This window comes from Astatotilapia calliptera, chromosome 3 (genome assembly GCF_964374335.1).
Source record: "Astatotilapia calliptera chromosome 3, fAstCal68.1, whole genome shotgun sequence".
NCBI classification, from domain to species: Eukaryota; Metazoa; Chordata; class Actinopteri; order Cichliformes; family Cichlidae; genus Astatotilapia; species Astatotilapia calliptera.
In genome coordinates this window covers 52,420,192-52,444,070 of record NC_137424.1, presented here as the reverse complement: position 1 = coordinate 52,444,070, position 23,879 = coordinate 52,420,192, and the positions used below count along the sequence as shown (strand labels likewise).

The 23,879-nt window shown below is 41.1% G+C and overlaps 1 protein-coding gene across 2 annotated transcripts in view; it reads left to right on the top strand.

Annotated features, from left to right (window-relative positions):
* hdac8 (histone deacetylase 8) overlaps positions 1-23,672 on the top strand; it is a 41,614-nt gene extending 17,942 nt beyond the window's left edge. Inside the window, exons 10-11 of one of the 2 annotated variants that reach the window (XM_026162561.2) lie at positions 11,132-11,237; positions 22,581-23,672. In XM_026162561.2, coding sequence (XP_026018346.2) covers positions 11,132-11,237; positions 22,581-22,603 — 129 coding nt within the window. In that variant the 3' untranslated portion in view covers positions 22,604-23,672. Of the gene's footprint in view, positions 1-11,131; positions 11,238-22,580 lie in introns of those variants that run through there. The other variant, XR_013906162.1, reaches the window with a different exon arrangement.
* The last annotated feature ends 207 nt before the right edge of the window (positions 23,673-23,879 follow it).

Here is a 23,879-nt window from a genome sequence, read left to right as displayed (position 1 = left end):
TCAGGGATGTGCTGGCTCCCAGATTCACAGGCTCAATCACAGGAAATATCACCAAGCAATAGCGTGTGTGGGCACAGGGATATGTATCTGTTTACAAAGACTGACTGAAGAAGCTCATTATTACAATATTATGATTGATTAAGTTCAAAATGCTGCAGCTGGAGATCCTGCGACACATTATTGGTGAGCAATGAACTGAAAGACTGTTTCCTTTCTGTCTACCCTTTATGGAGCCACGGCTCTGTTGTAGTTGAGTGATTGTCTTCATCTCATGTTCATACAGTAAATGACTCCATCCCAGAAGATGGCATCACCACTGATCCTGTCTGTGTAGGTTCTCAGTCATCCAGGTCATAGTAGTCTAAGGAGCTTGCATCAAAAGCAACTTGACTTGATGTCTCACATGTTAATAGCGGGTCAAGTACCCGGGACTCTCCACCTTTTGGTTTTTCATCTGAAGAAGGCTCTTGGATAAGAGGTGAAACATCTTTAAAAAAAACTTGAAGTCCCTTCACCTTTATTTCGAGCTGCTTGGACTACAATTGATCCTGAATACTTTATGTTCCTCTCAGGTGAGATGTTTTATAGGCCAGAAGACATCAGTTTTGAATTTTGGAGGCTTTCAGTTCTTTTGGGTTCATTATAGGAGATCGTAAAACCACATCACTGTACATTACAGCATTATTGTAAAAGCTTATCCTACCATGAATTCATCAGTCTGGTAAAAGCTTTGTGAATTCTCTTTTTTTCTTATCATAGGGTTTGTTTTTATTCTAGGCCCCTAATGGCATTTTAAAGTTTTGCAGTGAATCTTGGGTAATGGTCCATTCACACCAAACATGACGTGAACTTTAGCCGTGATTTCTAAGAATGCCACCCATAGTAAAAGCAGAAATATGGTTTTATTTTTAATCCTAGAATCTATCAAATCCATCCAATATTTTCATCAGCTTCTTATCAGCAAACCTTTTCTCTACACTAAGTGTACAGCAGGCCACCAAATGACAACAGCGGTGGTTGCAAAAAGACTTCTGGTCCTGTAGAAGTCTAAAGGAAAACTGCTTCTTTCACTTTCGCTTTGCTGATGAGCTTATCGGCTCAGCTGCTCACATTGTTTTCTAAATCATAGTCATATCTTTTTTTCTTTCAAATATTATCCTTAATATGTTAATTTACCAGTGAACATGCAGTTTTATAGTCAGATCAACTTTTCCTCATCCCATCCAGTTTTTGCAGCCAAGGTGGCAACAATAAAAATCCTAATCTTAAGGCTTCAGAAACCAATGGGTAAAGTCTACCTTTTGTACTGATGCAGCCACACAGAATATTTGCTCCAAACAGACAGTATGATCAATAAAAAGTACAGGAAATCTCTAGTAACTATGATTTCACTCACTTTTCTCCAAGCACTCTCCTTTTATTCCTGTCTCTATAAAAGTGAAGTTGAAGCACACACGTCCAGCTGTGCTCCAATGGCATTGATAAGCTCGCCTTTAATTTCCAATCATCTGTGGCATCTGGAGGATCTGAGCATTTTCACAACAAACTATGAAGGGAATTTGCATCAGTTCATCAGAGTTTTACGGAGTCACCAGTTCATCTGCTGAGGTTTTGCAGATACGTGGCAACTAATCCTGCAAAGTTAAACAGGTGGTGGGGTACAGAAAGATATTTTACAAAAAAAATGTTACTTGCCTACTGTTATACACAATTCTCTCAAAACATATCTTAAGTTTTAAAGTGCTTTTTTGGTAGCACTTTTTATTATAGCTCGGTCAAAATGACCACATTATTGCATTATTTTTCTTCCTTATTACACTATTATTGCGGAGCTCTATTTCCATGTTATTACCCCCAGTTTTGGGGCCCTTATTATGCTATTACATATGTTTCAGGGTAATATTACTCAGCTATAACCACTGTTGCTACATTATGTTACTTAAATATTACATAATTATTACTTTTGTAATTGCATAGTAATAACTTTGAAATCACCAAATTATTACCCTGTTCCCCTACTATTACCTATTTATTACCAAGCTGTAGAAAGTTCTACCGTTCCCCCCCCCCCCCCCCCCCCCCCGCTGTTATTGAAGCAAACAATATTTGTTTTCTAAGAAGCAGCAGATGAAGATTTTATAAATGTGAATGCATTTTATATAACTCATAATATTCATAGAATACACAATTAACATTAGAACATTTAGGAAGCTCTGTCACTGATATACAGTAACAGTATAGGTATGATAGGCAACAATTGTGTTACCAGATATTAGTGTATAGAAGTGTATTACAGTATAATATATGTATCACACAGCAACACACGGTAATCCACTGGTGTTTTTCTGCAGTGTATTAGTTTCACTGTTTTACATTTGATGTGTGATACACTGAAACTATACCAGGGGTTCATAGTATAAAAGCCCTTCAAAGTATAAAATAATCCTTTATTCTTGCCACAATGGAGCAATTACACTGTTACAGCAGCAGTTCAAGAATAGAAGTGGTTTTTTTTTCTTTCTTTCTTTTTTGAAGTCCAAATGGTATTTGCGGGGCAGGTTTCCTTAAAAGGAAAACTATCATATGAACCAAGGAAAAAAACATGGACTGATGAAAAGTGGGAAGGGTGAGAGAGAGTCCAGATGCAGAGCGAGGGAGAGGAGTACGTGCGCAATGTGACCGTGATTGGGGCATTGCACTGTTTTTTGGGGTTTTTTGTTGTTGTTTTTTTCCTTGTTGAAAACATTTATTAGATAGCAGCTTGATATGAGTCAGACTCCATTTGTTTTCGGAGATGTTTTCCTCCCTGCTGCGCTGCTCAGTGTCCTTCATAGCTGGAGATCCTGCTGATCGCTGTAAAAACAAACAACCCTCCCTCACTCTCTCTCACTCACTCTCTTTCACTCTCACACACACACATGCGCACACGTGCACACACATACACACATAGCCTGGTGCGTACTGTCACACACTCCAGCTTTCTCACAGGGCATGTACTCGTTGCACAAACACAAATATGAACTGATGTTTTCTCGTGCTTTCGTCAAACAGCGCTGTAAACAGCGTTTCTTTGGGTTTTGTTTTTGGGTTTTTTGCAGCCAGTTTGTTGTTTGCATGTTCAGATGTAGGAACCGTCACCTTGATGTGAACTGGTCACACGTATGAGCCATAACAGAGTTTATTATAATGCTCTGATTGGGGGCAGGGGTTAGTGAAGGTCCTCTTATTTACTCAGAGCGGCACAGATTTACAGATTAGTAATTTATAGACAGTGTAAAGATAAACACACGCACATATGGAGGATATTTTGTTGATTGGTGCGTTTCCTTGTTGGCAGGAAAATATGGATGATGGCATGTTTAGTTTTGCCAGTTGCAAATTAATTTAATTGTAACGTCGCTGAGGTAATGTACGTATAAAAAAATAATTAATTTAAAAAAGAAGTTTATGATTATTAAAGCTGTTTAGCTGTTCAGGCCGATGGAGTCCCCAGGAGTCCTGAGCACCTTTTAAAGGAGGAGGGATGAAATCAATTAGACCAGCTTTTACTTTTAAAAGATACTTTAGAAGATGTTGCATTGTTTTAAAATTTACTTAATCTTTGCAGAGTTATATGCTAATATTAATGAAATTTATTACTGGGAATGGCTGAGGCTCAGAAGGTAAAGCTAGGTCATCTACTGCTTCTGTCTGCTTGGCAAAGTATGCTCGGGCACGATACTGGAACCCAAGTTTCTTTCCATGTCTTTATTGGCGAGTATGAATGTTAGATAGAAAGCACTTGGATTGATTTGTGTTCCCATTCATGTTCCTGCACTCAAAAGGTGAAAAAATCTACGATTGGAGGTTCGAAATGGTGGTGGAGTGAATTGTTTTGCCAGTGTTGAGTGATACACATTACAGCGTTGTTATATTTACATCTACCCATCCATCTGTCATAGGGAGAGTGAATTGGGGTTTCTGGTTTGGCAGCTTTGTCTTGGCAAAATATGAGTTGACTGGTCAACTTAGGGCTGAAGCTGCAACTGCTAACAGCACATGGCTGCTGTGGCCGGCAATCTTTTGCGTTTTGTGTGATGTTCATTGTTGATGAATAAGCACCTGATTGGTATGCACCTTTAAAAAAAAAAAAAAAAAAAGCCAGTGTAGCTTTGGTCCTTTCCTGATATATCTCTGTAAGGTGGGAGTTGAAGCTGGTGAACGTTTTCAGTGTGCATGGAACAGGTATTAAACCTCAACTTTAGATGCCGATTTGGATCATTTTCTTCAATATTCCAAATATGTCGCGGTTTTGCTTCCCAGTGCTCCTTTATTTTGGGACATCCAGCATTGATAAGGACCCAAATAAAAAGCTAAAATATGGAGACGCCAGAAGAAAGACTTCCCTTTATGTGTTTGCCTGTTGTCATGTTTTCATTGTACATGTTGTCACTTTGATTTGCACCAAAGCAGCTGAAATGGACTCAAACTAGTTTCTGATTCCTAACTGGTGCACTGATTATCATGTGGTACAGCCCTAGCACGGTCTCCCCCTGAAATTGACCTTGTGTGTGTGTGTGTGTGTGTGTGTGTGTCTTGCCATATCTCCTGCCTTAGATGCTACCTTTTTTGTACAGCTGACTCCCATCAGCAATTAAGAATGCTTAAGGCCAGAGAAAGGTGAGCTCTAGTGCCAGAGAGCCATGTTGGGTTGCAGCTAATGAGCTGTTGTGACCTGGCCCATTGTGTTACACTTGGTCGTAAAACAAGTGTTTCCTTTTTTTGAGCAGTGTTACATAGTTACAGCTCCAAATATTATTAACAGACTAATCCATAGACACAAGCTGTTAAATTTAGTGCACTTTAAAAGAACAGAGCTTTGTTGCAGGAGCTGAAAATGAAACTAAACGAGGATTAAGCATTTTAACTTAATGAATAGTTCTAAAACCTTACATTATTTGTTTTGGGGGGGGGGGGGGGGGGGTGTTATAAAGACATTCTGATGAGAACACACAGTGTTCCCTTCACAGTACAAACAGGCTCAGTGAGTGATGGACAGAAGTTTCCATGTATAGGACCATGGTAAATAGGCAGAGACCTTTCCCTATTTATCTCCCTGGGCGTCTCTGCCGGAGACACTGGAGCCAGTCACCGGGTATTTTCTGTCTCCTGACCTTGGCCAGGTGACGTAGCTGTGCCTCTATCTGTTGTCATGTGGCGTTTTCTCTTACAAACACACACACAAAAACAGCACAGAATTGCTGGCTATCATTTTATTTGCCTCTACTATGAAGACAATGTTGAAGAAGTGTGTCAGGATGGGCTTCACTTTCCTCACTTCCCCTCTTTCTCTTCTCTCTATGGTCATCCAAGCCAAACAAGCAGTCAGTGGGAGTCTGTGTGTGTGTGTGTGTTTTGCTGGACAGCAGGAGACAGAGCACTGGGTTCATGGGAATAGTGTGTGTGTGTGTGTGTGTGTGTGTGTGTGTGTGTGTGTGTGTGTGTGTGTGTGTGTGTGTGTGTGTGTGTGTGTGTGTGTGTGTGTGTGTGTGTGTGTGTGTCTCACGTTGGGCTCTGTTGAGGCCGGAGGTAAGACACAGAAACTCATCTGAAGTAATTGGAAACAGACACACACACACTAAAACAGGGCCTTACCTCTGTGTGCATGAACTGCCACAAGCAAATATACGTGGATAATCACACAAAACACACATATAGGGACACATTAATAAATCTAGCACATATACACAGGAGTGCATTCTCTCTATCTGACTCACACAGGACCATTAATCAAAGACAGAGTAGCCTTTGTCTTCATATAAACAAAAGTATACTCCTACTGCACATTGGCTCAGTTCGTGTATGTGTGTTTTGTTTGTTGCCAGCAGACTTTGTGAAGTCTTGTCTACTAATGTACATCTAAGCCACTAAAGAGGCTCCATTCAAAACAAGACTTCTAAGTGACTGCAACATCAACGCAGGAATCATTAGGGGATGCTAACTGAACGCCAACTCGAGGGGGCCAAGCTGACATTTTTTTTTTTTTTCGGGGGGGTAATTTAAGCCAAAGGAGCAAATGTGACAGTAGAAAGTTTGATAATGAAGGTTTAGGAAGTCCAAAACAAACAAAAGAAGAAGCCAGATATTCACTGACTGCAGTCTGCTTATAAAGTTTTCTACTTTTTCTCATTGTATGTAAATGTAAACTGAATCCTTCTAAAGCTGTAACCATGGGACTGCGAAATGAAGTTGAGTTTTAGGTTTAGTCGTTGTTTTAGTGTTGTCTTTGTTTATCCGTCCATCTAAAACTCATTCAAGGCTCTAGGGCAGTAGTAGGCATCAACACCTCCTTCTCCCCAGCAACCTTGTCCTGCTCTACTAAAGATTTTTAATTATTATAATATGGACGGTAGTGGTCAGAAGTAGGGCTGGGTATCATCACTGATTTCTAGAATCGATTTGATTCCGATTCACAAGGACCCGAATCAATTCAATCCACGATTCAATTCGATTTGATTCGATTTAAATCTGGGAAATTTTGCCTCAGACAGTCAGAAATATTATAATTCAGATCAGTACATTTACATATTTTGTATCTATAAAAAGGAAGCTGATACTCGCAAGACTTTATGTGAACATCATTTTGCACAACTCTGTTGCTTGTGAAGCTCGCACACAAGAATTTCACTCACATGTGCTGTACCAATGTACCTGCACATGTGATGTGACAATAAAAGTGATTTGATTTGACATCACAGCAGATGCCTTTGTGTCAAAGTAGCTGAAGATAAAACACAGAAAAACATGAAGGTGGTTTTCCTGCCCTGGAATTTTATAAAAATGTTCTGCAGTACATCAAAAACGAAAGAAAACCATTAATCAACATATGAACATTACCTCTGAAGTTACAGCAGTTTTATTAGAGACACGGTTAAGCGTTTTGCATTTTGCATCATTTTAAAAAGTTTACATTTGTTCAGTATTGAACAGCAGAAATTAGGTTTTCTTTTCGGAAGTAAGTAAAAGGGAAAAAAACAGCGGCCGACAGCCTGTAAACAACGGTAGACTTGTGCGTAACAAGCAAGCGAATAATGCAGAAAACAGATTTTCAGACGGGAAACTGTTCTTGAAGTACAGAGAGAGAGAGAGAGACAGAGACAGCGAGCTGTGCATGAAGTGTGATTTTATCGTGGTGGAAACAAAATAGCAAAAGTAAAAGTGAATTCATGATGATGTTTTTGTGAAGTGTAGTTTGACTCTTCTTTTGCTGCTGGTTCAGTCAATTTTGTTTGGAGAGAGATTCAATTCAATTCAATTTTATTTATATAGCGCCAAATCACAACAAAAGTCGCCTCAAGGCGCTTCATAGATACAGAGAAAAACCCAACAATCATATGACCCCCTATGAGCAAGCACTTTGGCGACAGTGGGAAGGAAAAACTCCCTTCCCACTGTCAAACTAACAACTTTAGAATCACCGCAAAAAGGGCGTAAACACAAAGCACGGACCCGCCGAAACATCAGAATCAGCGAGCTGTCGGCTTTCAGCCCCGACCGTGTCCATGCCTTTGGATGAGAAAGGCGACATCTCACTGATTCTGATCCGTCGGCGGGTCCGCGCTTTGTGTTTACATCTTTGTGCAGAATCTGTGTACCTGCTCTCATTTACTGTTATAGCTGTTTGGTGGTTGTTGAAATTTGGTGAGGTTTAACCTGAGATTCTGGCGTTTCGGGCAAAATAAATTAATATTAAAAATTAATCGATTCAGGATTTTAATGAATCGATATCACGTTATCCAAGCCAGAATAAATCGATTATCAAAACCCACCCCTAGTCAGAAGTGAGGTTTAGCAAGTTCAGAATGGACATTTCAAACTCTTAAAAAGTCAAAACTGAACTTTGAAGATTTCTAAGGGGACCAGCTTTGTTGCATTTCAGGAAACGTTCCTATTTCCACACTGATAAAACTAAGACAATTTCATTTTATTGTCCTTTTAATCTAGTCTATTTTGTCTTTTTTCAGATATGTATCTGTAAAACTGCAGAAACTCATTAAATCAAATCATTAAATGGTCTCACAGGCAGATTGGTGAGCCACGCTGAACCTAGCATCCCTGCACCGAAGACTATTACAGTTGTTGGTTGGTTTGATTTTACTTGAGTACTCGGACGCTTTTGCAGAGCGCCTGAGCCTTTGCCCATCCAAGCTGTCAGGATAGACGCGTTACACCCCGGACAGGCTGAGCAGCAAACCTTTGTGCGTCAGTTCAACGCCGAAGTGCCAAAAGCTGCAGTACTTGAGTCCTTGAACAGGATCACTCAACCCTGTTTTTCTTTTCTTTTACGTGATTATCTGACAAATTGAGGCTCTATGATACTACATGGTTTTTGACTGTTGATCAAACAAATCTAAGCCCCAATTCACTGTTTCCTGATATCTTATTAACTTAATAATCTTTTCTTACCATTTTAACCCTCATCTTCACTTAATCTCCGTCGTTTTGCTACATGTCCCACTCCTCTGCATTAGACCTCAGCTTGGCTCGCTCAGCGTGTTTCTGCTGAGTCCTCAGAGTCCAAGGCTTTCACAACAGTCACTGCAAACGGACTGACGCACTTGTGGTCAGACCTGGCCTCAGAGTTTGCTTAGCTCTCATGGCACTGAGTCATGGCCCCAAACTGACGTGCTCTGGTTTTAACTTCTGGTTGAACCCACTCTCTGTGTTTCCACCTGTTTCTTTTTTTCAATTGGCTGACACCCGGTTCTGCCTGAAATGCCAGGAGCCTTTGGTATTTGCTGAAATACTCTGAGTTGTTTTTTTTGTTTTTTTTTTATTCAAGTTGGCAAAGCCCAGGCTGTCTTAGCAGAGGCTTGACTGATTTGTGGTTCCTCTTCTGTGTTATGCATTACATTTTCCTTCTGTACAGGCTTCAGAATCTCGTATATTTTTTTGTTTGTGTTGATCCAGCTCCCAGACAACACAGGAGGGAAAAAAGAATCCGAGAATATAAACAACATGTGTCTATATGAAAAATGTGTTTCTTTGCTTGAGGGATCAGTCTGTTAATCAGTGCACTGCTTTGGTCCAGATGGAAATATCTCAACAAATACTGGACGGATTACCATGAAATTTTGCACAGTGTCTAAAGAATTGAATCCTACTGGCTTTTGGTGCTCAATGGGCAATTGGATGGAGTGTCATGAAATAAGTGCCGTATAGACCTTTTAACTAACATCATTAAAAATATCCCCAGACTCATTGGCCCTTCTTCATGGGGAAGTACTAATCTTTGAGCTTCCTCTTTCATATGCAGTGATGGATGGAACCACGTTATGCTTCCTTGCTCTTTGACCACAGTGAACACTTTCCTGATGACTTCATGGCCGAAATTCCAAATTTCAGATCAAACTGAATAGAGTATTAAATACCATATTGTTCGGACCATAAGGCACCGTATTATAAGGCGCATTAAGCAAAACAAAACAGTCAGATAAGTCAAACTTTACTCAACTCATTCTCCTTGCTTCCTCCACTTCCGTACCATTGATTCATTAATGTTGAATTCTCTCGCCGCTGCTCTGTTCCCATGTTGTTGCAGTATATTAATGACTAACTGCTGTTTAGTTTTCTCTCTTCATTTATGTTGGGAATGATAGCAGAGCTGTATGTTTTAATTGTTTCAGAAATCTCTCAGTAAGAACATGATATATCATGTTTAGGTGGAAACTAGCGAGCTAACTTCCTGCTAACTTCTAACTCCGTTGAATTTTATACATTCTGTTTTCATGAATGCCTGGATGTTAAACTTAATTTTTACACCCGATAAAGCAGCAACGCTGATCATTTTATTAAAGATGAAAGAATTTAGACAGTTTTTAACTCTCAGTGATGCTGCAGTGTTCGTTTGACTTTGGGACCTGAAGCCAACGGAGTTTTGGACCCAGATTATTCCACGAGGCTCCTGATTATGGTAGCTGTAAGGCTCCGACAATCCACCAAGCGGTGCGGCTCGGTAGCTTACCAAAGTGGTGCTAAAACATTTTCCACAGATTTTTGAGCGCCGTGTACCAAATCAGTTCGAGGTCAGTAAGCACAACTAGAATTCATACATAAGGCGCAGTGGATTATAAGACGCACTGTTAAGGATTTTAAGTGTGCCTTATAATGTGGAAAATACAGTGCATGTTTTACTTATTATGGTCATTCTAAGAGTCACGTAGGAGGATTCTCCAAGATATTGGCTAATGACTTGTCAATCACAAGTTTCTTTTGTTTTTTGTTGGTTTTTTTGGCCAGTAAGCTTCACAGTCAGGTCCACCCCTCACTTGCCTCATCCAGTTTCAAGACCTCTAGGTGGTGACACAGACCTTCACTCAAGACTTGATAATGGGTCTTTGCTAACTTGTAACAGCTGCAGTCAGACAGAAACCCAGAGCAATAATAATTTTGCAAAACTTAAATACTATTTAGGCTTTGCGCTTTTCTATTAAGAAACTAGAAGCCTTTCAAATGAACTTTCCTGCATTTTGGTCTCCTGGTACAGGATTTGTAAATTCCTGAAAATGTAGCATGTGAGCGTTAGAAGTGAATTTGCCCCTGCCCCCAACACTAAACTGCTGAGTTAATCTCTAAGCTGTTGGAGTAAATTTGTGGAAGCAAGTTATGCAAGCTCCTCATAAGTGTCCAGCCGTGGCCTGAGTTTCAAACCCAGAACTGTGTGGCTGGCTTTACAGGAACAAAGCCAGAAAGAATGGAAAGAGATATCTTGATATGGTTGAGAAAAACAGAAATGATGGTCAAAAACTGGAAGGAAGTGTGTCCTTTTTTAACCACTGTTTTGAATTGATTTCACTGTTATGTTTAAAAAAAAGATCCCTGAAAGCCTGTGTAAATATTCGTCACCAGTCAGTTCAGTTCTTCAAAGTCCAAACAGACCCCGAAACTTTCCAGGAAAGCAGCTGCATTCTCCAAAAAAAGAGGAAAAAAACAAAGACAAAGAAGACAGAGTGTATTTTGGCACTCTGCTGCAGTGACTCTGGGCAAATGTGATGAACACATGACTGTGAATAAGAAAAATGAAGTATTATTTCAAAATCGGAAAATGCAAAACCTTACGATGTGATCTGTGTGTGTATGTGTGTGTGTTTAGTTTTTTACAGAATACGGACCAGACTACTCGCTGGAGATCAGTCCGAGCTGTAGACCAGACCGCAACGACACCAAACACCTGGACCAGGTCATCAGCACCATCAAAGGTGTGCATGTCATGTGTATGTGTTTGGGTTGGATGCACAGGTGTGCCTGTTTGTGAGGGTGTGGAGCGTAAACAGGTGTGTGTTTGTGTTGCACTGAACCCTGGCTCATCTGAGGCCCTTTGGTCTCTCCACGGCTCTTTTAAAGTGCAGTTTCATGTGTCTGCTCTTGTTTCTATACGTCTCTGTGTGGGATGAAAGTATGTCATCTTCTCTCTTTGTGTCCTCTCTGTGGCTTTTTAACGTCCTTTTGTATGTGTGTGTGAATATGCACAATATGTCTATGACCCCTGCTCGAGTCTGGCTCTTGATACATGTGGTATTTTTTTTCCTTTTTCTGCATCTTCCTCTCTATATGTGCCTTTATGTTTGTATGTTCGTGTTCCCGTGTGTGCGTGCAGCCTTGTGGTTAAGCCTGAAGTCGGGTCTTTGGTCTCAGTGCTGACAGCCCACAGCTCTCAGGAGAAATCGTCCAGCAGGGTGAAATTTAGGCGAAAAGTTGAGCGAAGGGAGAATTATTGTAAGGAGGTGAGGTCAGGAAACGACACGTCGGCAACCATGTCAGACGTTTCGCCGCACACAGCCACACATCCGAAAAGGAAAACAAAATCTGAGTTTGATCATTCGGCGTCTCCGGGGTATAAAAGTGTGAACCGTAGAGTGACAGGAAGTCCTCCTTTCCTTCCTTTTCCTCAGTGAAATCTTATATTTTAAACAGCGGTTATCCATTCTGGTAAGTTATGGTGAGGTGAGTTACCGACCAAATAAAAGGCACTCACAATATTGTGGGAATAGTAAAATCCTACCAAGATCAGGTCACGTCACAGTGATCCATGTCGGAAAGTATAAAACAGACTAATAATTATCATAGTTTCAGTGTGATGGAAATGGATTTATAGTAGGACACACCACAAAAAGTAAAAGCTTTGAAAGTCATTGTCTGCACTCTTCTTCAGTATTACCAGCGTTTGCTCACAGTTATCTTTACAATAGAAAAGAGAAAGAAGATATTTATTTCATTAGCAAAAACGTCTGTCCACACGGCATTCGTTCATTCAGTCAGCATCAGGTGGCAATGTTTAAATGCTTAAACTGCAATTCCTGTAGGCATTGATCCTCATTGACTCCAGTGTTAAGATGCCCTGCGTTAGAGGAGAAATAAGCATGCTTACAGCCTGTTGTGGTCTCTATAGTTGTTTGGTGGATTTTTATACCAGTTTGTTTTCGGACTGACATAAGGGAATGTACAATAAGGTGGAAAAACTCAAGGTACAAATATGTTTGTCCTTGGAAAAAAAATGACCAAACCAAAGAGACCAAGGCTCAGTCATAAAGGGCTGATGAGGTTTTATCGTCGCCCCGCAGGGCGGGCAGGTGGCATGGACACCCAAGTTTGCAAATGTGAGAACTTGAGGATTAAGTAATATGGGATTTTTAAATTCATGCAATAGGTGCAGCTATTAAAAATCTCTGACAATTTAATTTCAGAGACCTCGGCCTGAAGGTCAACTTCAGAGGTCAAGTTTTCTGAAAGTCTTGTGAAGAAAGAAGGAAGTCACCTAGGAATACCACACCTGCATCTACCAGAAGGCAGGAGTATTACTGGCAGCCGCCAGTATTTTTTACCATGATCCTCTACCCATCTGTGGCTCTGAGAAACTCTTTTTATACCCTATCATGTTACCGACCTCTTGCCAATTAATCTAATTAGTCTCATCCTAATCTCATTTTAAGTGGAGGTTCTGTGATGTAAATCAGTGAAAGTGAAAAATAGCAGGCAGCTAGCAACCAAGTCGTTTCCCATTTGTCATTCACTGCAGCTAAGCCCCCAAAAATTGTAATTCTTTCAGAATTCAGTGGAGTGAGTTACATAAATATGGAACGCCAGGACTGCCATAATGAATTAATTAAATACACCATTAAATAATTAATTAAATGTGGCAATAATTAATTAAAATTGGAATTAATTAATTAAATAAATAGTTATGACACATGTAATTAATTAATTATTGACACATTTAATTAATTAATTATTGACACATGTAATTAATTATTTAATGATATATTTATTTATTTCATTTTGGCAGTCCTGACGCCTGGCTCTCATCTTGAAATAATTTTATCTGTCAGCCTCACCCATCAAACTCAGGGGGCGGGGTTAACGCTGCCCATGCAGCTTCTCTAACATTTGATTGGTTGCCGTGCAAAGTAAGTCAAAACAGGTCGATCCTAGAAAATCGATTGCTTGTGTAGACTTGGGGCAGCCAGTTATCCCAGAATGCAGATCAAATCACAGGTCGTTTTTCTGTCACCAGCTACACTTTTAACAGTGTTTTAGCCGCGAATGTCGCGACGTATGTCTGGTCAGGTTGTCAACATAGAACATGTTTGCAAAAGTGCTCAGATGTTTTCAGAGATTTCACTAGCTCTGCTAACAATTAGCATGCAGAGTGCACCGAGGGGGTTACGTTAACCGGTTTGTTTACATATTCCACTCTCCGTGTTCCACATGTTGCATTCGCAGATTCTCATTTTCACCGAACGATCGTCTCTTTCCGCCTGGTCTTGTGTCTCTGTGCTTCTGTAACATAAAGAACGAGCTGACATTTTTCTCACGAAACCAGCGATCAGCTCAACAGACCCTCAGTTTACCTGCATGCATCCTCCTCCTCATCTGTCAGCTGTTTAACACCTGCTGCTAATTCAAGAAACATGCCTAGTTACCTGGTGATAGTCACAGTTTAACTGGGCAGCCGGTGCTCGATATAAAGCAATGTCAGCGCATTTTTCTGCACAAGATAAGTAAATATAGTGTTTTCCCCGAGCGCAGAGCTGCTGGAGCTTGTTTCCTTACAGAGCACTTTATAGGCGAACAGCTTCATCAGCGGCTGATGTCCAATCACCGGCACACAGCTTTCAAACCTCAGCTGAGTTTTAGCTCTCAGTGGTTAAACGCTGGACTTCATTCACTCAGGTTCTGTCTGTCGGGTCACGTTTACTTCGCTGTTTTATTTACAACTGAGCAAATCGGTTTGGCTGAGGTTAAAGTTACGTTTCATAACTGCATAGTTTCACAGACGTTTAATGAACCACTGGCACATGTGTTAGACTGAACTATCATCTAAATATCATCTGTTTTTTAATAGTTATTCAACTGTATTCTAAGCACCAGCTGTCTGTTAGAATGTGATTTTTTTTCTCTCTCTGTTGGCAGAGGTATAAAAATGCGCAGGAAAATCTGACGTGCATGGCAAACTTCACCGACGATATTTAGGGAGGAATAAACACACATCAAACATAAATGAACCATTTGTCTGTCTCCATAATTGAGAGAATTTTCTCTTCTTATGTCAACACTCTCTCTCTCTTTTTTTTCTTTTTTTTTGCTTTTTCGGTCATGTTATGTTTACCTGTCAAAGGCTTGTTACAAACTATGAAACACATTGTGCAGACTTCTGGATGTTAGAAGAAAACGAATACTGCTCATGAATGAGACTAAAGGCAGGAAGGTGTCCTTTAAAACTAAACATGTTAGTAGGACCTCCCTATTTATATCATAGTTTATGATATAGCACGTGTATTTCAGTAATAGCCTGCTGAGGCCACTATACGTGCTGGCCTCATATCAAATGTGACGGCAGACTGAGTCTATGTTTGACGTTTGTTTATATCTAATCTTCCTTTTCAAACATTTAAACAGCAGCGAGTCTGCAGCTGAGGGAATACAAATTCAAATTGTCGGAACAGGTTTGCTCGTTTCTTGGATTCATTTGGTGATTTATTAAATGTATAACTGTTATTCTAATCTGCTGCTGAGTCTCTTACACTTTTCTTTATGCTGTATATTTTCACGTCTCTGGAATAGTTGGCAGTTAGATAGTCAGCTGGGAAACTTTGTGTTAACTCATGGAGCTGAGGATATCGTGGATATGCTGACCTCGCTGTGTGGTGTACAGAGCGAGGTCAGCATGATTAATATTCACAATAAAAATATTAGCCGAACATCATGAAGTCTGTATGTGTTTCATAGTGTCGAACAACCTTTGTACAGCTAAAGCCAGCAGTTACTACATGACGGAAACACCAACGTTATCTCTTTTACGCGTTTATACACAGGTCACGCTGATTACTGAACAAAAACCCAAAGATCAGATGTTAAACAGATTTATTTGCTCTCTCTCCTCCTTAAACATGTTTTTAATGTTAGTTATAATTCAGAATTGGCGACTGAAACACGTAGGACACATAAGAACATCAGGAAATAAAACATCGATAAATATAACCTCAGTAAAAGAAGTCAGCGGGGGTTACTACAGCTGTGTACCGGGGCCTGCGCTTTGTCGGTGGGATTGCTTGCGAGGCGAGCGGGTCTATCCCACGCTTTGCTGTGAGACTGGGCAGACATCTCCGAAATCATCGAAACACTTTTGCAAAGAGGCTGTATCTTGACAAACCGACCAGACACATGAAGATTAAACCACTACATTCTCGGCTAAAAAAATATTAAAACGGTATTTGGTAACACACAAACAGGGTTTTTCAAAGCTCAGTTCTGTTAGCTTCCACATGCCGGTTGTGTGCTAGAAACAATGGCCACCAGGCCAAAGCAATGGTTTTGACTCGATCAGCGTTAACCCCGCCCCCTGAGTTTGATGGGTGAGGCTGACAGATAAAATTATTTCATGATGAGAGCCAGGCGTCAGGACTGCCAAAATGAAATAAATAAATATATCATAATTAATTAAATGTGTCAATAATTAATGAAATGTGTCAATAATTAATTAAAATGTGAAATACATAAATAATTAATTAAATGTGTCAATAATTAATTAATTAAATGTGTCAATAATTAATTAAAATGTGAAATACATAAATAATTAATTAAATGTGTCAATAATTAATTAATTACATGTGTCATAACTATTTATTTAATTAATTAATTCCAATTTTAATTAATTATTGCCACATTTAATTAATTATTTAATGGTGTATTTAATTAATTCATTATGGCAGTCCTGGCGTTCCATACATAAAATCCACCCACCTGTGCAGTTTTATAATGGGTAAATTGGCTATAGAGACCGCAACAGTTTTTTTTATTGTTTTTTTTTCCACCATGTTTGTTTATTTCAGCTCTAAGGCTGAACTTTTTAACATAGAAGTCTACAGGGAAGACGGTGAAGAAGCTTCTCAGATGAGAGGTGAAACGTCTTAAACCAACTTAAAGAAGTCCAGACGCTTTTCTTTGCAAGCTCCTTTGACTACGATGACCTGGATTACTGAGAACCTTCACAGACATACAGGGAATATGTCTTCTTCTTTTAAGTCTAGAGGAACAGCTCTTTTTTATATTAATGCATTGGCTTCGTTTTCAGTCCTACTTGGTTTCTACCTGTTAATGCTCTCGGCAATCATCTGCCCAGTTAAGTCCAAACTCAAATCCACTCGCTGGAAAGGAAGTTTGTTTATGGAAATCTGTGGATCAGTGTGAATGGAAATCCAGAACAGAGAGAAAATTGTGCGTTCTCAAATTTTTACCCTCAGTCGACTGGACATGGTATCAATTAGTATCTAAACCTTCATACATTTAAACAAGTCATCTGACTGTAGCAAATGACAAAAAGCCTTCTGGACGTGGAATAGGTTTATCCAAACAGCATTAAATCCTCAGCTTTGAAAAACTTCAGGTCACATCAAATCAGGGGAGGCGAGGGGGGATCGGGAGTCTGTTTGCCGAAATCCAGTTGGTCTGTTGGCTCGCATTAAATCATCACAACTGGAGGGGCTGAAAGTATCGCTCTTTTCCAGTCATACGGCTTTTATTAGAGCCAACAGAGGGAACCGGTGAGTGGACGGATGGAGGGAATAAAAGGGAGAATAAATGAATGCAGACGAGCCAAAGATGAGAGAAGCAAGTGAAGTTTATGTTTGGCTCCTGCATCCCATGTGCCTCCTCTGTGTTTGATCAGATCCCTCATTCACCGTTAGCTCCCGCTGAGGACAGAAAATGAAACGGTTAACTCTGTCAAGTTTATACTTTCGGCTGAATTCTGACGTTTCTACTTCTTAAATTTATTTTAAAAACTTCTGCATACATTTTGCAGTTGAGCTAATTATGTTTCATTTTTTATAAATCCAGAGAATTTCCTATCCCTTTTTCCCTCCTTTCTCTGATCTCTCTCCTGGTTTCAAATTGTCAAATCTGTTTTATGTCGCTTTTTTTGTTTTCTTTTTTTCTCCTCCTCCTCTGTCTGTCGCTTCTGCTCTCTGTCACATTTATTGTTACCACACAGCACCATAATCCCAGTGGGCAGTCTGCGTGTTACAATTTTAAACACTGGATGTTGTCTGTTTCCCAAAAAGAAAGCCCAGCGTGTTTGCTAACTTAACTTATGCACACACACGAGCGCTGAATAAAGGATAGCCTACAACACACACACACCTCAAAGCAAACATGTCTGCATGACATCATCGGGCTGGATAAGTGTTTCTTGGGTTTGGAACAAACTGCTGCTTATAAACATCGGTTTCTCTGAGAAACTGGGCAGAGTGGGAGTGTACGTATGTTTGTGTGCCCACATCTGCTCTTTCAGCTCGCACGAATGGATACAAATTTTAAAGTGGTAATCTCCAAAAGCCACCGTCGCTCCGTTTTTCACTCGCCATGTGTCAGCTTCTGATCCCATATGTTAAACCATGACTGTACGTATGCATGACGTACAGTCATGTACGTATGCATCGTGGCCAGTTTGAGCCCACAGAACACTGTCATGTTGGCAGGTATTTACAGAGATGCGAGGCGTACATATGGCTCATTTCATGAAAAATAAGACAGTGTGTCTCATCTGCAAAATCTCTCCTTCACATTATGAATGTTTTTACAAGGGGGATGCTGTTTTCAGCATGATATCCCAGCTGGTGGTTGTTAGCACTGTTGCCTCACAGCAGGAAGGTCCCGAGTCTGACTTCACCATCTGTGTGGCGTTTGCATGTTCTCCCTGTGTTTGTGCTTGTTCTCACCGGGTACTCCGGGTTCCTCCTACAGTTAGGTTAACTGGTCACTGTAAATTGCCCATAAGTATGAATGGTTGTCTGTCTTTCTGTGTTAGCTCGGCCCAGGATGTACCCCACCTCTCGGCCTATGTTAGCTGGAGTAGCCCCCCTGCTACTCTGATAAGGACAAGCAAAGAGAATGGATGGATAGAGGGGTGAATCCCAGCAGTCATAGGCCCAGATGTGGGTACACCCTAAAATAGCTCGCCAGTCTATTCTAACACTAATATAGAGAGACAGAACCATTCACACCTACGCCCAGCTTAAACTCACCAATTAGTTTAACAATAATGTCTTTGGACTCTGGGAGGAAGCTGGAGTAGCTGGCACAGGAAGAACCATCTTTTTTTTAAATTATTATTATTATTTTGGGGGGTTTCTGACATGATGTCATGCGTACAATCTCAGTAGTTGTCCACCTTGAAACTTCAGCATGATGTGAAACAGGTATTCCCCAACATGTTGACACACTTTCCTGGAGGTTTCCAGCTCTCATTGGGTGAAACCGATTACAAAAAAGTTGTTGCAGCAAAAATCATCCTAGCAGTTGCTTTGGTTACCAGCAGGTTGCCACGGTTGCCTGTAGTTTCTCATGTCTCACATGTTTCACATGTCTGGAAAACCTTTGTACTATTGTCACCCTTCACTTACTGGTGTTGTCACATCAGAGGATTTGTAGCAACACAACCTAATTCATACCAGCACATATTCCCCAAATCAGCATGAGGGGTCAAGCTAGGTCAGGTTTTTAGCAAAAACTAAAATACTATTTGAGCTTTTTGTCCAGAAGCAGTTCTAAATAATGATTTTTACACTTTTAGCTCCACTGAGTCCTGTTCAGTGAGAACTATCCCACAAATGTCTCCTAATTTTCGGCCAAGTCTTGGGGTCGAGGGGGCAGCAGACTAAGCAGAGATGGCCTGACCTGCCTCTCCCTCATCCAGCTCCTCCGGCTCTTGTGGCCAATAAATAGAGTCCAGGTTTAAGGCGCTACGACGTTGGTGTCATTTTTCAGACCCAGACTGTCATGAAAGTAAAGTATCTCCATGCCACTTAATGAAAACTTGCAAAAACTAAAAATGTGAGATGTCAGCGTTTCTTACCGTCTTTGCAACCCAGTCCGTTTGCGTGCGTACATGTGCTGCAGTAGAAGCAACAATTGAAAACATTCAGATGTTACTCAGCTTTTCCTGTGGCTTCCCTCCCGTCACGCACTCGGAGGCTTTATTAATTAAAATGTGATTTTTATGAGGTGAGTGTCCAAGGCTGCGGCAGCTGTCAGGCTGTTTGTGCATTCACGGTTCTGGGTTTACAAGGCCAGTAGTGTGATTTCCCCAGAGAGTGCTTGTTTGTGTGTAAACTGCCAGCCTCCCCGTGTAACAGTGCCTTATCTGCACACTTCTGCAGGGAAATATTGCAGCACCTTTACATTTTGATTACGATTACGCCTTCAGTCGTTAATTCTCCACTCTGTTGACGCAAAATAAGATGCATGCGTTGCGGGAAAGAGAGATTGTACGAACACGCCTGTAAAATACACACAAACATGCACAGTATAGATGCTTCCACGGACGCTGTGATATGGAGTAAACATCAGAGCCCACGGTGGACTCTGGTAACTTTACCAGATTTAAATATCTACATCTGGAAAAGAGGGACAGGCACTTTTATCAAGTCTAAACCAGCCAAACAGCGGAGCCAGAATAAAGGAAGAGGGCACATTAATTACAGTCCGAATCTAATCAATATTTCTAACCACAGATGTCCTGTTGTTGAAAGTCCGCTTGTGCCTGCTGTTCCTCTTTTTGATGGACTTTTCCTGTTTTTAGCACACATCATGATTTTTGAGTTTCCCCTCGTCACAGCAGGAGGAGAGGAAAAAAACTGCATTGTGAGCAACAATTTCCCATAAAATAAGTCAGCAGCTTCTCAATCGGGGTCTTTTTTTTTGTTTTTTAAAGTCGAGATAGTAGCAACATGACTCACATGTAGCCACACCTCCTTTTGTACCTGTAATTTCCTTTAAATGCCACCTGGCTTTAGTTAGATAAAGGGAAAGTTTCTTAAAATAAAAACATGCGACAGAGACACTTTCCTGTGTGAGGGCAACAAACACCTAAAATTAGACCAACTGTGCTGACTTCATCAGATTTAGGTGCGTGTGATCTGCTCCGTGCTCTGTCCGCCCTGTAGTCTCGCCACGATTGCCAATAATCAATACCATTGCCGCCAAGGCAGAGACGGGAGGAAGAGGAGGAGGTTAAGGTGCTCCAGTGAGGTTAGTGCTGTCCAGCCTCCATAATGCAAACTGTGTGGCCCCAGGACACACACACACACACACACACACACACAACAATGAATTATTTAGCCACAGTAGTTATTAACAGGATTGGACAGGCATCAGCTGAACACCTCACACATTATTAAAGTGTAATACAGTTCCACACCAGCAAATAGATCAGACTTTCTTATTTAATCGGATTATACAGTTCCAACCCTATCCAGAGCAATGTAGCATAACGCTTTTCATTAGCGGGGGTGCAGATTTTGTCAGTTTCTTTCACAGAGGAATTAAAGGGGCGAAGGAAAAAAACACGTCAATGACCAAAGTGAGCTGACTGATGGCCAACGTGCTTTTTGAATGTCTTTGAATTTAACTGAAAAGCAATCCATATCTAAGCTTACATGCTTCTATGTAACATTCAGTCGGATGAACACATCGAGGGTGGCTTGGGGTTCACATCCCACAAAGGGGCGCGTACTCAACTCTGCTGCTCAACCCATAAATGCATTTTCCTTACAAATGTGGTACCATTTAAAGTGACAAAGGGTTGCTACAACCAGGATATAATCCACCAAATGCAAATTTCCTTGCTTTTTGTGCTAAGTATGCATTAGTATGTGTTGCTTTTCCTTGTGGAGTCTGGCCAGCATCAGCACCGCTGGCACAAACAGTCCTCCTCCTTTGCATCCACACGCCTGTGAAAGATGTGGTTGCACATCACTGTGGATGAGTAGTGATGGGTTGGATTACTCTCACGGCCAGTCGTTGTCTACAGATTTGTGCCCCCATCATTCATGTCTGCGTGTCGTAAAATAGCGAGGCGAAGAATAAAACGGAGAGGACGCAGCCCCACTAAGTGGCGGGTGGCGTCGCAACGTCTTAGAGCCCACAGGTGAAAATGGGTGTTTAAATGTTTAGTCAACTGGTCATTAAATGTGTTTTATGTAATATAAGCATATACAAAATGAGGAAATGGATAATTGGCCCCTTTTATTGCTGAGAAAGGGGAAATAAAAACATTAGGCTTAAACACTGGCAATGCCACGGTAACCAAGTCGCTCTGTTATTGTGGGGTTATGTTAGAAACTGCTGGATGACCACATTGTGGCTCTGGGAATGTTTTTTTTAGGCCAGATGACCCCGTGTTTGTGTTTTCTTTCTCGAATCGGTGACCTCATCGGAGTAAATCAGGAGGCTGATTTTCATCCCAGCCTCCGTTGGTGTAAGCACGTCCAAAAGCCTCATAAGCGGGATACTTTTTAATCTGTTGACATTGTAGCGTTTATTTAAACCACCAGTGGAGTCTCAGCATCCAGACGGGGATGGGGAAAAAATAAAACCCCAAAAACAAATTTAAAAAAAAGTCCACGCCAAATGTTGTAAACGGCTCATTTTTTCCAAACTGTTGTTGTCACTGCAGGGAGAGAACATGACAGGCCCACAGTGACAGCTCCACAATGGCCAACAAACAGGACATCCTCCCTCAGTGCGTCAGGGCAATTACTCATCTGCAATCCATGCGTACATGCGTGTGTGTATGCGTGTGTGTGTGTGCGCGTGCAGCGTGTTTGTTTTGCCTCCGACGGGCCGTTTAACATGACAAAGGACAAACAAGGCGGCACTATTTGCAAAGTAAACCGTCGACTAGACTTCATAATGCAGCCATTGTGTCAAAACACTTGCTTTGTCTGCGTGTGAAACCAATCTGTGCCCTCATGCAAATGAGCTCCAAGTGTTGCTTACCGTTGTCATTTCCATATCGATTCCCCTTTTTGCTTTTGTTTCCATGGGAGTGACAGGATTTACCTCAGCCAGATGTTATTTAGCATTTTTATTGGCACGAGTGTGTGCTTGTGTGTCTGTCCTCCAGACTGCCTCCATCTTTGGTGTCTAATATGTGTGTTTAGCCTTACTTAATTTGATAAAGTTGACCCCCACCCCTTTTTTTTGTGTTTTTCTTTGTAGTTGTCTCATTTTTCTCTCGCTCTCTTTCTTTTTTCTTCTTACAGGGAATTTAAAGAATGTGGTTTAGGACTCAGGAGCCTCAACCTCCTCCACCCCCCCCCCCCCCCCCCCCCACACACACACACACACACAGGAGAACACACACCATGTTTCCAAACCAGGTCGACACTCTGCGACTTTAATGAAGACAATATGGAGCAGACCCCTTCGGCCCCGAGGCACGGAGCAAACGAGGGAGGGGGAAAGAGAAGGAGTTTTGGAAAACATTAGCTGAGTGTTTCCAGGGGAAAACAGTTTTAATAAGGGTTGGGGATGGGGAGGGATGGATGTGGTTGGTGTGCCAGTGTTCGCTGTTTTTAATTCTTTGTTTTTTGGAAACGGTTCACGTGTTTGCGTGAATGAGAGAGTTTATGGTATGTTCAGTGCGGTTATGTAAAGCTGGGTTACAGCTGAGCGTTCTGGTATCCAGAGGAGGGGGGGAGTGCATCGGTCAGACGTATTAAACCAAATGGAAAAAGCAGATTTTTCAGGAGTACGGTTTCACGGTCACCCCGCTCCTGCTGCGATTTCTACCCCTCGACGACCGATAAGCGTTAAAGCAGACGAGCGGCCGTGTTTCCCCAAAAGCACCGTTAAAACCTCGTTCTCGGTCCGAGAGGCCTGAAAAGTATTTGAGATGTCTGGAGAGAGAAAAAAAAGCTGGAAAATAGCCGGTTGCACATTGTAGCCACATTGTTTGGAGCCCTGGGCAAAGTCAAACATCTGGACGGCGTTTGGAATTTTACATGGAAAATATGCAGAGAAAGTTAAAAAGGGTTAGTCTTTGGACAGGCAACAACAAAGATTACATGACCCTTAAGGAGAATTTAGATAGACACAGCAAACCCTGAACTGGTTTGGTCTACTCAGAAACTGGGTTCCACAGTAGGACTGAAGAAGAAACTGTATTGAATGATCCTTTGTGGTTATGCTGGTACCAACTGAAATGCATCCCAGACTAACAAAGGTTTGGAGTGAGATTCCGGTCAAGTTTGTTGTTGTCTTTCTGTTGATCAAATGTTCATTTAATTCAAGCATCGCCCGTTTTAAACTGTTTTTATTGTTGCTGTCTTTTTCATATTAAACATTTTAAAGAATTGGCGTCTTTTGTGAAAATGGTTTCATACTGGCAGCCACATCTAATAAGTTCAACCCTTTGTGGCATGATAACTCCGCTTAAAAAATGTGTTAGAAACAAGTTGACAGATGGCAAATGGTCTGTATTTGTATAGTGACAGAACTAAATAGAAGCGGAAATGACCACTAGGAATCATTGTGATCATCGGAGACCAGTTGGCAACCTG